Below are 15,785 nucleotides of genomic sequence, written 5' to 3'. Positions count from 1 at the left end.
TAAACTAGTAGTATTTATCTAACAGCGATAATTAATCCTCGTATTATTCTTTTTTTTTTATTTTTATTTTATTAGTTGTTTACAGATGTATCATTTTTATATCATTTTATGTGCAGTGAACTGTTCACTGTTCATCACTATGTAGTCGCCTTTTTGTATCTACACCCTCTGCTTCCATCACAATCTCATGCACTCTTTTACACTAATAATGGTTCTTCAGTGATTTTTGTCATTAATAATTTAATGTAATTTAATGTAATTTCTGAAGTGCAGCAAGCCCTCCTTCTGGGACCAATGACTCTTAGTGTGGGTATAGTGATAATGACTTTTGATTATCTCCTGCAGTAAATGACATTCACTTCTGTTTTTTTAAATTAGATGGTGTTAAATGAAAATTAAACTAATCAATAAACTTAAGCCTTTGTTCTTGTCCCTCCTTTTAACCAAGTAAATCATTAATTTGCCAAAAAATGTTAAAACGTCTAAAGTGTACACCAAAGCAGCTTCATCAATATATAGTCTGTAAAGATGTAAAGATGAGCTGATCAATACAGATCAATGATTAATCAGTTAATCCCAACTAAGACTAATTTTAACACAGTTCTACATGAATGACTTCTGCTGAATCTCACTTCAAAAGCTCACACTGCAAAAACAGTCTTTACAAGCCTAATCCCTCATTGATTTACTGACCCCTTTGGTCACACATCATGAACTGTTCAATTAGGACACGCATTATTTCTTAAGAACAATTAGATTCAAAAACACACACATAAATCTTTTATAGCATTTTTGAAACAATGATGTTTTTCTATGAAAACAGATTATTGGGGGGCTGGAAAATGCTAAAATGTTTAGAAACTGATTAAAAAGATCCCATCCAGAAATATGTTTATTCATCCAACAAAGAAAGCACATATAAATGTGAAACTTAATTTGTCCCATAAAAACGTAAGACCATTATGGCTCCATAACAGTCCATTAGAGCCCATTGTGGAGTGGTCTGCAGCGTGGCTCGAGCTTCTCCTCCAGGACATGGTCCGGTCCACAGACCCAGGGGTCCCCCGTTGCCCACTGCCACTTCAGCAGCCTCTGCCTCAGGCTGTCCAGCACAGGCCTGTACGTGGCATCAGAGGCTAGGTTTCTTATCTCCAGAGGGTCAGACCTGAAATAAACAACATCAAACAAATCTTAATTTTGTTTTTTCAACCCATATTAGGCAGAGCAGTTGGACAGTTAGAGAGAATAAGAAGACAACAAGGAACAATTGCCAAGGAACAAATACACCAAGATTCAAACCAGTATCAACAAAGCACAGCTAAGATCTTACCTGGTGTGGTACAGCTCCCAGCGTTCCCTGTAGTAATACTGCTGCAGAGTTTTGAACCAGTGTGTCGAAACCCCAGCCTGCGTCCGATTTAAGATGTCCTGGAAGGTGGGGGAAACGTAGAAGTCTTGGTCAATGGGGAAAGGCATGCGATAGTGAAGGTTGTGAAGAAGGTGGTATGCCCCCTGGTGGACAGAACGCATTGGATAGAACATAGTCACCTGAAAAATAACAAAACAATGATTGAATGCAATGAAGAAACATTTTTTGTATAATGCTTTATGTATAATCACATACTTCATGGAGGGACTGACTGGCAAACACAGTGTCCCACGTGGTGGGCTCTGTGACCAGAGCAGGGAGTAAAGAGCGTCCTGTGAGCTGGACTGGAGCAGAGGGGCTGCTGGGCAGGCTGTAGGACGGGTATGGAATAGAAAACCAGTCCAGAACAGTGGGGGTGATATCTGAGTAAAAATATGAGATAGTAATTTGAAAGTCGTTTTTTTTTTTTACCATACCATAATTACAAACTTGATGCACACATGAATAAGGAAATAGACAGCTTAGTAATGGAAAGTCGTAAACTACACAATATGGAGCGATTTACCATTTTACGGAAGCTATTATTGATTATTAATAATCAGTGCCACCCTATATGGATGTATGGTTTACATCTAAACATTATTTTGTATTTATTATATTCTTTTCAGAAACACTTAGAATGCCCGTATTTTGTCCAATTCAAATGTAATAAACTGTTACATTTGAATTAAACTTGCCTGACAATAACAAGATGATTACAGTTTATCTTTCACTTGCCACCTGGTGCGTCTTACCCAGCAGGCTCACGTAGGCTGTACTCGTCTGCCCCCATCGCTCTCTGTGCTCTGGAGACGACACGAGCATGGGCTCTGCTGTTCCAGACCAGTACAGGTTAGTCCTTCCATTTGGGAATGGGATACCATTATCTGAACTGTAGATTACCAGTGTGTCATTGTCATAACCAGCTTCTCTGAGTTCCTGGAGGACTAGACCAATGCCTGCAGATGGGTATGATGGGAAATTTAACCATGTAATAATGTCATTTTAAATGCAAATTTGACATTGTGCATTACTTTTATGCATATATGCAACCCTAATTTGTGAAGTGATATTTAATTCAACATATTAAAATAATACATGATGAGTTAATATTGCAACATTAGATGGCTCTGTCACATATAAAAGAAGAAGTAATGAGTACGTAGATTATTATCATACCTTGGTCAAGCCGACTCACTGTGGTGTATTGAGCTGCTAAATCGGCTCTAGCAGCTGGAGTGTCTGGAATAAAAGGAGGAACCTGTGAAGAAGAAAAGCAGGAAGAATGCTACACTTACAAAACAGGCTTTGAAAAAAACAAAGGTAATACATTTGACAGGATTATGACCGAACCAACCATAACATTTTCTGAAATATATTGGGTGGTATATTAAAGATTACAAAGGTTGAAAAGTAAAACATCTAATTGTATTTTTTTTTTCTGAGAAATACTGAAATTTTGATTCAGTTGGGATACATTTGAAATGTTGAGTGTATTAGAAATAGATTTATGTCAATGTTCCAGAACATTTGTGGAGCAAAGATTCTGTGCGATTGTTTGTGCTCTACACAGTACATTACTTTACCTAAAAGTGGAGCCTTTACAATATGTTAATTGTTCATTAATTAGTGACAATCAAGTGTCAGACTGACATTATTTATGTATTGTATCCATCAATAATGGGTTTCAGAATATACCAGGAAGCTGAAACCCATGAAAATATCTATCCATTTCAAATTGGTGAAGAAGGCAAAGCTGGTTCCATAATGGTGAACACAGGTGGTCAAAATGCCCTACCTGATCTGTCCAGTACTTGCCTTGACTTGATCTGGTGTGTAGTATTGAGGTGTCCAATCAGGGATCCTGCCCATCCCTTTTTCTCCATTTCCAAATTTCTCACAGAAGGGCCCATACTGCGGCTGTGAGTGTCCACATCTGTGAGTGTCGTGAAAAGCCACATAGAGGAAGAATGGCCTGTTGGGATCTTGGACACTGTTTTCATTGTTCTTCTTTTGTTCTTCCTCTTTATGTATTTGGAAAAACTTTCGCACTAAAAGTTTGATTCGAGTGATGTTCCTCCCAACTTGAAGCACAGAGTTGTTCTCCTCTGTGTAGGCAAAATCAAAGGGATAGACAGACCCTGGTCCAATGTGCTTCTTACCTATTATACCTGGACAAATTGGACAACCAGTCAGCATGTCATCAATTTTAATGAGGCTGAAATAAAGCCTTACCTGTATGTATATTGGCTTTACTGAGAAGCAGGGGTAGACTTTGCACTTCATCAAATGAGTTGAAATGATGGGCTCCCTGATGAAGGCCATACATGCCATTCTGGTGCTAAAGAACAGGGTAAAATATATTTTTAGGAAAATAAACACAGTATAAACCAGAGCAACATGCTATTCTGTTAGTTTACATAATAAGAGTCAGCTTTTAATACCTTGACACTTTTTGTGGTAACTGTTTATGTTGTTAATTTTAACTGCTTTTGTATGTGACACTTGGTTGCTGTGCCGAAAAGTTAATGTGAAGGTTTTATTGGTCAGTTACTGGTCTGTTTTCGAGACTGGCTCTAGTGAGTTGAGACTGCTGTTGTTTGTTCTTGTTTTGGTGTGGGTTACAGCCAACAGTAGCCCTTGTGTTCAGAAAATAAACAACCAGAAGAAATTTGGTGTGTTTCCTTACACCAGAACGCTAGAGTATATTATCAAGGACTATAATAATTAACTTGAAATTTTAGAAACTGTTAGGGTTATTTGAGTTGTACATGCCAATCTGGACCAGTGACAGTAAAATACATTAAAACTGTTAGGTATAAGGTATAACCAATACATTGTAAATATCAGAGCAACAGGCTATTGTGTTGATCTGTTTAGAAAATACCTCAAAAAGTCAGATTTTAAAAACAGGGGGAGTTGTTTAATTTTGTATATTATTACAGACTATAATCAACTTGAAATTGTAGAAACTGCTATGTTTTTTGAGAACTGTAAATATAAATAATTCTTTCCCATTTAACAAGGTTTGGCATATGTCTCAGAGGCTGTCTAGATAAATGATGTACTTCAAAATGGTGAGATCAGTGGGCGCTATAAAGTTGTAAGGTAAGCATGTTTGTTTATAATTATCATCAGGTATAGCCTATGTCTAAAATGCTGAGTTGTCAGTAAGAGTTACTTGCGGGAGTCCCGAGAGGATGGAGGAGCGGCTGGGTGAGCAGCTGCTGACGGAGGTGAAGGCGTTGTTGAAGATCAGACTGCGTTTGGCCAAAGATCGCAGGTTTGGAGTGTGCACCACTGAGTTATTGTACACCTCCGTCTCAAAACCGGCATCGTCAGCTGCAAAAGACCCGAAAATAATGTTAGTCTTATCAGATATTCACAGACTCACTGGTCACTGTGGCTTGTGTTTTAACTCACATTTTGAATTTGTAATAGAAATATGAAGGCAAGGCAAGTTTATTTGTATAGTACAATTCGTACACAAGGTAATTCAAAGTGTTTAACAGAATAAGAAAGACATTAAAATCACACAAATCAAAACATAAATAATCACAAATAATCATCATAAAATTACAATTAAAACAGAAGAGTGCAGAATAAAAAACTTTTAGTCAAACGCACAGCGAAACAGAACTGTTTTGAGCCTGGATTTAAACATTGCCAAAGTAGAGGTCACGCCTGTCACACATCTTCAGGAGAACTGTTTCCAGGTTTTAGCTGCATAAAAATTCCTCATGTTTAGTCCTGACTCTTGGCACCAGCAGGAGGCCGGTCCCTGAAGTTCTCAGAGTGTGAGATGGTTCATATGGCACTAACATGACAGAGATGTACTTTGGTACTGGGCCATGGAGAGACTTGTTCACAAGCAGAGCTGCTTTAAAGTCTATTCTCTGAGCCGCAGGAAGCCAGTGCAGCAACCTGAGCCCAGGACTTATAGGCTTGTACTTCCTGGTTCTGGTCAGGACCTGAGCAGCAGCGTTCTGGATGTACTGCAGCTGTTACAGTAGTCTATCCTACTGGAGACAAATGCATGGATAAGTCTGGTTTTGACAGTATACCTTTAATTTTTGCAGTGTTTTTTAGATTGTAAAAAGCCGCAGATGTTATTGATTTGATGTGGCTGTTAAACTTCAAGTCTGAGTCCATTATTACCCCTAGATTTCTAGCCTGATTTGAAGGGACTGGAGGTGACTGCTGACACTTTCTCTATGTTTCTGTGGGCCAAAGACTATGACTTCAGTTTTGTCTGAGTTTAGCTGGAGAAAGTTGTTTTGCATCCACACACTGATCTGTTGGATGCAGTGGCAAAGTGAATCCACTGGTCCATACTCACCTGCTGCCAGTGAGACATAGATCTGAGCGTATGCACTATGTAGGTGAAAATGTAGTTTATATATGCATGTATGATGAGATGAGACTTCAAAGGAGCTGCTTAATTATGGGGAAAAGGTATAATTACTAATTCAAATCATGCTTTAAAAAGTTCATCTGTAGATAGTTATGATCTAATTATTATCATTAATTAGTAACTGATAACAGATCAGAAAAAACAGCTTATCATTTGGGATAAAGCTGCATTTTTATCAGGCTGTTAATTATAGGTCTGTCAAGATAACAAATTCTGAAGTGTGATATATTGTTGAAGTAAATATAGACGATAAACGATAATACTGAAACCAAACTATAAAGCAGAATTATCCCCCAAAAAGTATTCTAAATGTACAAGATTGTTAAAAAAATATATAAACTGCAGTAAAAAATTAACAGAATGCAACACTTAAGAAGTTAGTTTGTCTCTATAATGAGTCATAGAAGTTCATTATTCAAACCTCGACAGCTTAAATCTAATCGTAATACCTAAAATAAACCAAAAAATCCCACCAGAACAAAGAAAACGTGCCCACGATGAATACTGACCCCCCCAATTGTTCCAGATGTCTTGTATTGAACGATAAATTGAAATAGTATTTATCGTGACAGGCCTTAATTAAGATTAAAATCATTTTAGGGCAAAGCAACAAATAATCAGACATACATAAATAAAAATCCCAAATTGGTCAGGTGAACTTAATAACGCAATTGTCATGTGTTATTGTTAGGCAAAGGCATGCCCTGGACATGACTGACCTCTGACTCCATTAACATGTACACAGTATGTAGTTTTTTGTTTTATAAATATATATATATTAAACCTGACTCACCGATTATAAGCAGTACATTCCTCCTCTTGGTTTGCGCCGTACAATGTAAAAACAGTGTGAGAAAAAGTAGTAAAAAGAGACGCATGTTGTGAATGCGGGTTAAGTTATTTAAGATTCACACTGAACACATTTATTCGCCGAAATAGCATCAAGTTGCTCCTGTTAATAATGGTGGTAGAGTTGTATATAAAACTGTAATAAAAACAACCCAAACCAACTTCAATCCTACTTCCTTAAACATCGTTAGTCCCGCCCCCTTTCAATCACATGACAGCAGTCACGTGGTTCACCATCAGCAGTAGTCACGTGGTTCGCCATCATCAGCAGTGTTTGTGGTCTATGTGAAGGGAACTTGAAAAAGGGATCTGAAAATCACGGCCAAATGCGTGAATAATGCAGACACTAGGGGCACTGGGCACGGTAAGAGTAATGTTTAATTAGAAAATACGTGTCTGTGTACTTAGCTTTAAGGGACATGTTAGGTGATTATAACTAGCTACATAACTTTGTATCCGGTATCGTCTTGTGTTTTGGGCATTATTTTATCTCATTTGTCTCACTGCTTACCTATCTAGAGTTAGAATGAATAGAATAGAAATAAAATAGAAATAGCATGGTTTTGTTGACTCTTATTTTAATGTGTTGTAAGATCGTCCTACAGTAATAACACATTCTTATCAGGTGCAGCAGCATGTCTTCCAGTCATTAATAATAACAATCGTAATGGCTTATACTTGTAATGCGCTTTACAGGCTTTCTCATTACCCCTAACAGGAACATAAATGTCAAACCAGAAAAGCCAGACTCTCTTACGGCATTGTGTCAGTAGTCATTTTAACAATAATGATTGTGATCTCTTTAAAGGGTCTTCTAGTCAAGTTGGATCTACCACACTTTGAGGAGTTAACTTATAAGGAGCACTTCTGAATTTATCGGTTAGTATCTATCTTTTCATTTCTGTAGTGTATATCTGTTTAGGATGGTACAAGATCTTGTGCACAAGATCTCACTAGATGAAACTGACACAAGATTGTATGCACATGACCTCTTTAGGTTTTCTCCATGTGTATACTTGGCCCGTACAAAAATATGTATGTGCTGATGAAGCTGTTGTTCCAGCTTCAGTGACAGCAAAATTAATCAATTATTAAAATAAAGCTAAAATCTTGAAGCCAAAAACTGACCACACAATTTATTCATTATAAATTATGTCAGAATCTTCTTGTCTTGTTCTTGTGGACCCAATCTTGTGTCTCACCCATAATATCTGTTTATGTAAATCCGTTATAGAGCGTTATCTTCACAGAGCCTGTACAAATGGACCAGTCTTTGCTGAGTAGAGCCTCTGCTCCGCGATGCTGCTCCTTTAACACAGTGAAGTCGTGGCTGCCTATCCTGACCTGGCTCCCACAATACAATCTGAAATGGCTGAAGATGGATGTCTTAGCAGGGCTCACCGTGGGACTGACCACTGTCCCACAGGCTCTAGCCTACGCGGATGTGGCAGGCCTCCCAGTGCAGGTCAGGAACATTGTAATGAAGGACTAATTATAGTTTAGTTACAAAGTATTAGTATTAGTACAATATTAGTGGTAGAGCTGAAAGGTTGATAACAGTTGAAATTAGAATTACGGTAGTATTATATCTCAGACTAAGGCTAAATCTGGAATTATTTTGGTCATATAATTTCCTTTGGAGAAAACTAAACCCGTGTCTCCATTTAATTTCATTTGTCCCACTACCATTATGACATATATACATTGTTATAATTTTCTTATTTTGACATGAAAATACAAAGTTACAAAGTTGCTTTAGTTACTTTAATTACATCCAGCCTTCTTAAAATTACAAATCAAAACATGTAAAAATGCGTGTAAAAACAGCAGAATATGCAAACTATGATCACACTTGCACAAACACCACATTAAAATTGGGACTAAACTGGGACTAAACCCAGAACCAAACCTAGTCTGGATCAGGCTAAACCAGGACTCAAATAAACCAAGTCTACATCAGAAATAAACGGAGCTTTAAACAGAACCAAACAAGTTCAAGTGTGAACACACCCTAGAAGTGAACTCAAGTACCGGATTTCTAAAAACATATAATTTATTTTGTGTCCACAGTTTGGCCTATACTCTGCTTTCATGGGGGGCTTCATTTACATGTTACTGGGGACATCTAAAGACGTGACGCTGGGTCCAACAGCGATCATGTCCCTCCTGTGTTTCTCTGTGGTGGGAGGGGAGCCCCACAGAGCTGTGCTGCTCAGTCTGCTGTGCGGGCTCATCCAGGCGACCATGGGCCTACTCAGATTAGGTGAGGATTTTACATTAGGGCCAGGGTCCAGTGGAGACATGGTGACACAATTGTTTAACACTTGACCGCATTTGAAAAAACACATTTATTTTATTTATGTATTTATTTAATATTTGTAAAATATAAAATATATAAATATATGTATGTTACCATATTGCAGATTAACATAGCCTTAATTAAAATTATATTACACTTATTTCAAACATGAATATTATGTCATTGTAATGCCCACTTTAAAAAAATGATGAAACTAAATATCTAATGTGCATTTACATTTTTGAACTGAACTGAAATAATTACATTTTGACTAATACTATTCAATACGTCTTTTGTTCTTTAGGCTTTCTCTTAGATTTTATTTCCTATCCGGTCATAAAAGGGTTCACGTGTGCAGCAGCAATTACAATTGGCTTTGGCCAGGTCAAGGTGAGAGCCCATAGTCTCCCAACACACTCTCACACCTCTCGAGTATAATAACATATTATCAGTAAGACACGACTGTTGAGAAAATTATTACCGTACATACAATGCTATTTTTTGTGGTACCACTACTGACTATAAGTTAACTTACAAATACATTTACATCACTATAGATACCAAGATTTTGGCTTAAAACACTGGAGCTGAAAAAAATATATTATTATTGTTGTTGTTGTTATTATTACTACCGTGTTTCACTGTTCTTATTAAGATACCAGTATTTAAAATAAGATACAAATACAGAGAATAATTGAATGGTACCCAGTCACAGTTCTTCGGCAGGTGGCTCTAACACAAAGATGTTCAGACTATAAACATGGAATTCAGAAACAACTGACTGTACTTCTATTTACAGAATATTTTGGGACTCCATGGTGTGCCCTCTCAGTTTGTCCTGGAGTTTTATTACACTTTTGCCAAAATCCCAGAAGCCAGAGTCGGTGATGTGGTCCTGGGTCTGGTGTGTCTCACATTTCTGATCACTCTCACGGTTATGAAGAGAACTCTGCCAGAAGACAACGCTCCAACCATCAGCAGAGTGGCCAGAAAACTCATCTGGACTGTTGCTACCAGTCAGTGCAGAAACATAACTATTACTTTACTACAGCCAGGGTTGGGAAGTAACTAAATACATGCTCGCAAAATATATATTCAGAATACTAATTTGGCCAGTTATCCACTCGTTTAACTGCACTCCTCCATTGAAGCATCCATAGTCTTTTTTATTGCAGCTGCTCTGGTTAAGTTTTAGCAGGACATTCTGCTTAGTTTTATGAAAGAACAGTTTTAGGAAAACCAGCACCATTTGTTTTGTTTTTATTATTTGGTGTTATTTCTTTGTAAATATTCTTGATGAGTGATGTGTAACACTTATTTGATCATTTACATTTTTCCAGATACTGGAATACATTTACTCTTTTATGTGGGGCATTCTGAAAACTGTTATTTTCTTCTGGACACATTTACATACTTTATATTATTTTTATGTTTTCCCTATATCTCTCAGTGCGTAATGCGCTGGTGGTCATAGGTGCATCAGTTGTGTCATTTTCTTGGGAGACCTACGGTTATGACGTTTTTACAATTACTGGGAAAACTGCTCAGGGACTGCCCCCCTTCACACCCCCTCCTACATCTGACACCACCGCCAATGGCACCAATGTCACTTTTGGAGAGATGGTAGAGGTACACACCTATTTTGTTTTTTATCTGTCTTGATTTTGTAGTTTATATAACATTTTTGCTTAAGTTATTTAATTGTGTGTATTTGTGTAGGACTTTGGAGGAGGGCTTGCTGTCATTCCATTCATGGGTTTGCTGGAAAGCATTGCAATTGCAAAAGCATTTGGTGAGTTGTTTTCAGATAATATGGTTTATTTTAGGGTTGGCCAGACAAGTTTAAACTGGTCTTACACTGTGCGATTTTGTATCATTTTAAAACTCCCACTGTGCGATTGATTCTCGTATGAAGGTCACGGCAGGAGTGTGCGCACTGTACGATGGTTTTACACGTGGACAGGGCTTTGGACACGTTTGTGACCCACTATCTTTTCATAATCGCGCGTTTAATCTCCCAAAACATCATAGAAGTACATACCTTTGGAACTATTAACTTTAGCACTGCTTTGTTTAATGTTCGAGGCTTTTATCACCAAACTTTTCTGTCTCCAGTGTGTGCGGTGATTTGTTCAGATGTGTTTATCGGCCAAGCTCGCCCCCGCGCCTCGCTCCAGATCTATTAAGCCCATGACAAATATCAAAAATGTCTGATGTCCCTGTGACCGTGTGATCAGCAGTGGTGCGTTCATTGTGAGCAGATGGTCACAGCTCCTAACCCCCTGGAAACTGCACGACACAGACGAGCGGAGGAACCAAAATCCAGCCTGAATTTTAAATTGTGCCGCTAAAATTCGCGTCAAAATCAGCCCGAAAACCGCAGTGTAAACCCTGCTTTAGAGTAATAGGACTAGACTCAGAGGTACTTTATGGACAGGCTACATCTCTGAATTTACAGTTTGCATAGATATTGCAGTAGAAGTAGATATAGTTATTACTTTAGTAGTTCAGACATAGTTAATCCTAGTTTCAGTCCATTTATGGTTGGAAATCACAATTTTTGGGTTATACTTAATTTATATATGAATATGTAATAAGAATTTACATCCTCTTTCAGGCAGTCAAAATGGTTACAGAATAGTAGCAAACCAGGAACTATTGGCCATCGGTCTAACAAACATCATGGGCTCTTTTGTGTCGGCCTACCCGGTCACTGGCAGCTTCGGCAGGTATGTTCATGTACAGTGTGTTATTATATAAAGGTGGTCAATTATGTCACATTGTGATCCACCCGTTTAGGACGGCTGTGAACTCTCAGACAGGAGTGTGCACACCAGCAGGGGGCATCATCACCAGTGAGTGCCAATGCACAGATCAATGCTATCGCTCTCTTCCGCCCCCTTGTGGTCTGACCTGAAGAGGGGTATTCATGGGTTTCAGATTCCCGTTATAAGGAACATTTTGAAGACTTTCCAGTATTCTGTCTAAAATTGCAGTGGTCCTATTTTTTCATCATTCTGAAATCTATGGCCTATTTGATACTGGACATAAAAGACAAAAATGTATTTTTAGCATTTACTGAGCTTATTTATGAAATGTAAGTAAAGGGGAAAAAATGTAAATATTTCTTGAATACGTTTTGGATTTTTGACCATTCAAAACATATAATATTTTGTTTTAAACTGTTAATTGCTATGACAACTGCCCTCATTTTTCATTATTCTGAAGCTTAGAGCTTCATGGGTTAGCTCTAAAGGTATTAATTACATGTAATAACAGCACTTCACCAGTCGTTTTAGCAATAGAAGTACAATTAGGTGTGTTCAATGATTTCTGACTTATACAAATACTGACAGTTACCAAATATAATGTACATTATACAATATTTTTGTGATTAGGTGCAGTAGTGCTGCTCTCTCTGGCCTTCCTCATGCCTGCCTTCTACTACATCCCTAAAGCCTCTCTGGCCGCTGTGATCATCTGCGCCGTGGCTCCTATGGCCGACTACAAAGTTGTGATGAAGATGTGGAAGATCTATAGTAGGTTTTTTTTATCATTATCACTATGTATCCATGAGGCCTTACATTATGACCGCTTGTACTTGTATGTTACACATTAAATACACACTGGTATTTTGACTACTTTTTACTTTGGAGTTACACTGATGTCTAGATATCACTAGTTGCTCTGTGTCAAACACAACATTTCTTGTTCCCAAAATATAATAAAATACATAAAATGTTCATCAGCTGCCTCATGTATACCTCCCTCCAACAAAGAGATATCCGATGTTCAGACGCTGTTTTAATGTTTTTTTGTGCAGAGCGTGACCTGCTTCCTTTTGGAGTAACTTTTTTTGTAAGTTTCTGGGAGGTGCAGTACGGTATCATCGCTGGTATAGCTGTGTCTGGAGCCTTGCTGTTGTACAACACAGCAAGACCTAAAATAAAGGTTTGTCTGAATGTTTGGCTGAAATTTTTGTATCAGCTCCTGGCTTTTAAGTTCCAGATTTTTTTGTTGGGCTGACCACATGAAGGAAATATGAAGCTTTGGTTGAAGGCTTATGTGTGAATAGGGCACTGCTATGACTATAGCAGCCTGCTATATTATTGGTTTGTTGTCAAATCGTACTGTAAAAGTAATAGGCTGTAAGAATAGCTATAGATGTAATCTCTAACTATTAAACGTTTCTTATGTAGTGCAGTGCATGACATAGACAGTAATGGATATTATTACGATTATTGGGGGATTATACTAAATATCAACCCTAACCCTCTAAATAGGTACAGAGCTTATCGGCCACTAGCTGCAGGTTTGTTTGTTTTTGTTTGTATCATTAGCTATGAAAAGAAACTATACTGACATTCATTGTTTTTCAGTTTTGTTCAGTTTTTTGCCCCATATACAACTGTAACAACTTTTTCCAATATTGCAGATATTTGATAATGACACTTTGGTTTTGGAGCTGAGGGGTGAAGTGAGTTTTCCTGCATCGGACTATCTGAGCAACTTCATACACACTAATGCCCTCCCAGGTAACAGCTGGCAGTTCATGATCTTCTGTTATTTCTCAACCTATTAAAACTTTGTATGTAAGCATGTTAGAACTGCTCATAAAATGAAAAAAAAAAATCATTCTTTGTCATTAGCTGCAAGTTAATGAACAGACAGAAGAGACTAGCATTCAGGGGTCAGTTAAAGAGCGGTGTTTAAGGTTTATCTTATCAACATTGTCCATGTTTGTTTTGTTACAGTTACATATATGTATTACTTAATTCATTTCATTTCAGCCTCGTCACCTCGGTCGGTGGTGCTGGACTGCCATCATGTCAGTGGGATCGACTACACTGTGGTCAATGAGCTCTCAGACCTGCTGCGACAGTTCAAATTGCAGGGGGTGCGACTGGTCTTTGCCAGATTAGAGGTACGAGGGCCCATACTGGACAAATATTACAGTTATTCTATTATTATGTATTTTATTAATAGGATAAATTATCTGCAGTATTCTATGGAGCTTCACCTTGAAAAATGAATTAATAAATAAAACTTATTTAATCCACAATATATTTCTGATTACAAAACACATGTTTGAACTGAAATAATCTCACGGATATTAGGTACATAGCTTGTTAGCCTCTGTTGTGCCTCTAATCTCTTTTATATCTGATTTATTTTAAGTCTATGGAAAAATTGAATGGGAAATGTAGTTGCAGAGTTACTGATTGTTGAGGTTTAAAATACATCATTGATTTGTAGAATGTCAATTATTTTTGTGATTTTTAAAATTCATATAGGATTGGATAAAACAAAAATAAAAAACATAAATATTAAAATTTTAATCAGTTAGTTTGCTCTGTTTAAAGGGGTCAGAGGAGGACACATTGTGGTAATCAGGGGTCATTATGTTGATGTCTGATAGCTGCATTTTATCTGATAACATTAGATAATATTTGGGCCCCCATAATCTTTTGGATAATGGTAAACTCATACATTTTGACTGATTATATCCAAACTAATTGTTGATTTTTCTCTGTTGTAGCCATCTGTTTTGAAGGTGTTACTTGCCGCAGATGTCAAGGGCCTGAGATATAGAGACAGTGTTGAAGAGGCACTGCAGGAGTCACAAAACCTGCACTCAGACTGACCATCCACAGGTGAAGGCCATATGGAAGAGAGAAAATGGGGACATTTTTATCTATATGACTTTACTGTGATAACTACCTCCAACTTTGCACTGGGACAGAGAACTTTTTACCTTTTTAACTATGTTTTTATTAAGGACCAAACATGTTTTGTAATTATGTTACAAATTAGGGATTGTGCTTTTTTTTATAATGACACTAATAATTAATTGTTTAATGTTTTTGATAAAAGATGATAAATGATAAAACTAAATTTGAACCGAATTACTGAATAAATGTTTTAAATTGAATCAATTTTGTGCTTGTGAGTCATAAAATAGCTTTACACTATTTATAATTTAACGTTACTTTAAACATTGCATAATCATTAACCATTCTAGCCTATGAAAAAATGCGTTATTCTGACTGTCCTGTCTCCTTAAATAGAGGAGGTTATGTTAGGAAGGGCCTCTGAGATTAATCAGGATCAGAGTAAGTTTTATTGCCATTGTTGGTGAACAAAATTCACAAACTACAAACTTGCTTTGGTGTTGTGGTGCAACTTTAAATAAACAATGATGATATAAACTATGAGAAAATAAAAATGAGGGCTTGCATTAAAATAAGGTAAAAATAGACTTTGATTTACAAATCTAAAATATACATAAGGGCAAAACAACACTGAAAAAACTGCCAGTGCAAGCAGGTTAATAACAGTTGTTTAAAGTGGCTAGTGTGGTGTTATAGAGTATCGGACCCTGCTAGGGGACTGGGATAAACCACAATAAAGGTTTTTTCAACAAACCTTTGGATTTGGAGGGATCCTAATATGTCAAAAAACACAATTATAAATAATTGTTTCCTTGTCTGACTTGAACAATTCTCAGCAAATTTTCCTAATGCAAATATTGTTTGCCAAGGATGACAAAAATATGACGTTTGTTTTTTTTCCTCTCATGCAATTTCTTTATTATTTTATTTTAATATTCACTTAAGTTTCACATTTAGCCATCCATCGTAAAACCAAAGAGATATAAATAAATAAATAAATAAATAAGTATTGTTTTCAATTAGCTCAAATGCCTTTAATATATTTTTTTTATATATTTCTCTATACGACATATGACTGTTATCAACTTTTACAGAGAAATCGCTGAATTGCGGTACACACATTTATGTCTTTCTGTAACTTTC

At 37.0% G+C, this 15,785-nt stretch overlaps 2 protein-coding genes across 3 annotated transcripts; one reads left to right on the top strand and one right to left on the bottom strand.

The window, feature by feature from the left end:
- Positions 1 to 880: 880 nt before the first annotated feature.
- sgsh (N-sulfoglucosamine sulfohydrolase (sulfamidase)) lies at positions 881 to 6,876 on the bottom strand. The gene is made up of 9 exons (XM_033967825.2): positions 6,616 to 6,876; positions 4,590 to 4,750; positions 3,644 to 3,749; positions 3,227 to 3,579; positions 2,588 to 2,669; positions 2,164 to 2,367; positions 1,625 to 1,791; positions 1,331 to 1,548; positions 881 to 1,165 (listed from the first exon to the last, which is right to left on the bottom strand). The coding sequence occupies exons 1-9, from the start codon at positions 6,698 to 6,700 to the stop codon at positions 982 to 984; spliced, it is 1,560 nt and encodes a 519-aa protein (XP_033823716.1). The 5' UTR covers positions 6,701 to 6,876; the 3' UTR covers positions 881 to 981.
- A 48-nt stretch (positions 6,877 to 6,924) lies between these two features.
- On the top strand, positions 6,925 to 14,900 carry slc26a11 (solute carrier family 26 member 11). Of its 2 annotated transcripts, none has more exons than XM_033967815.2 (15): positions 6,925 to 7,035; positions 7,480 to 7,550; positions 7,922 to 8,136; positions 8,742 to 8,934; positions 9,275 to 9,360; positions 9,770 to 9,986; positions 10,421 to 10,599; positions 10,690 to 10,762; positions 11,588 to 11,699; positions 11,770 to 11,825; positions 12,369 to 12,509; positions 12,794 to 12,921; positions 13,406 to 13,505; positions 13,761 to 13,894; positions 14,510 to 14,900. In XM_033967815.2, exons 3-15 carry the CDS (start codon positions 7,933 to 7,935, stop codon positions 14,612 to 14,614), a joined length of 1,728 nt encoding a protein of 575 aa, XP_033823706.1. In that variant the 5' UTR covers positions 6,925 to 7,035; positions 7,480 to 7,550; positions 7,922 to 7,932; the 3' UTR covers positions 14,615 to 14,900. The 2 variants fall into 2 exon arrangements, with proteins under 2 accessions (XP_033823706.1, XP_055081605.1); XM_055225630.1 differs by having other exon boundaries at positions 7,906 to 8,136.
- Positions 14,901 to 15,785: the final 885 nt, after the last annotated feature.

Source organism: Periophthalmus magnuspinnatus, chromosome 1 (assembly GCF_009829125.3).
Source record: "Periophthalmus magnuspinnatus isolate fPerMag1 chromosome 1, fPerMag1.2.pri, whole genome shotgun sequence".
NCBI lineage: Eukaryota > Metazoa > Chordata > Actinopteri > Gobiiformes > Gobiidae > Periophthalmus > Periophthalmus magnuspinnatus.
This window is presented reverse-complemented; position numbering and strand designations above follow the sequence as displayed.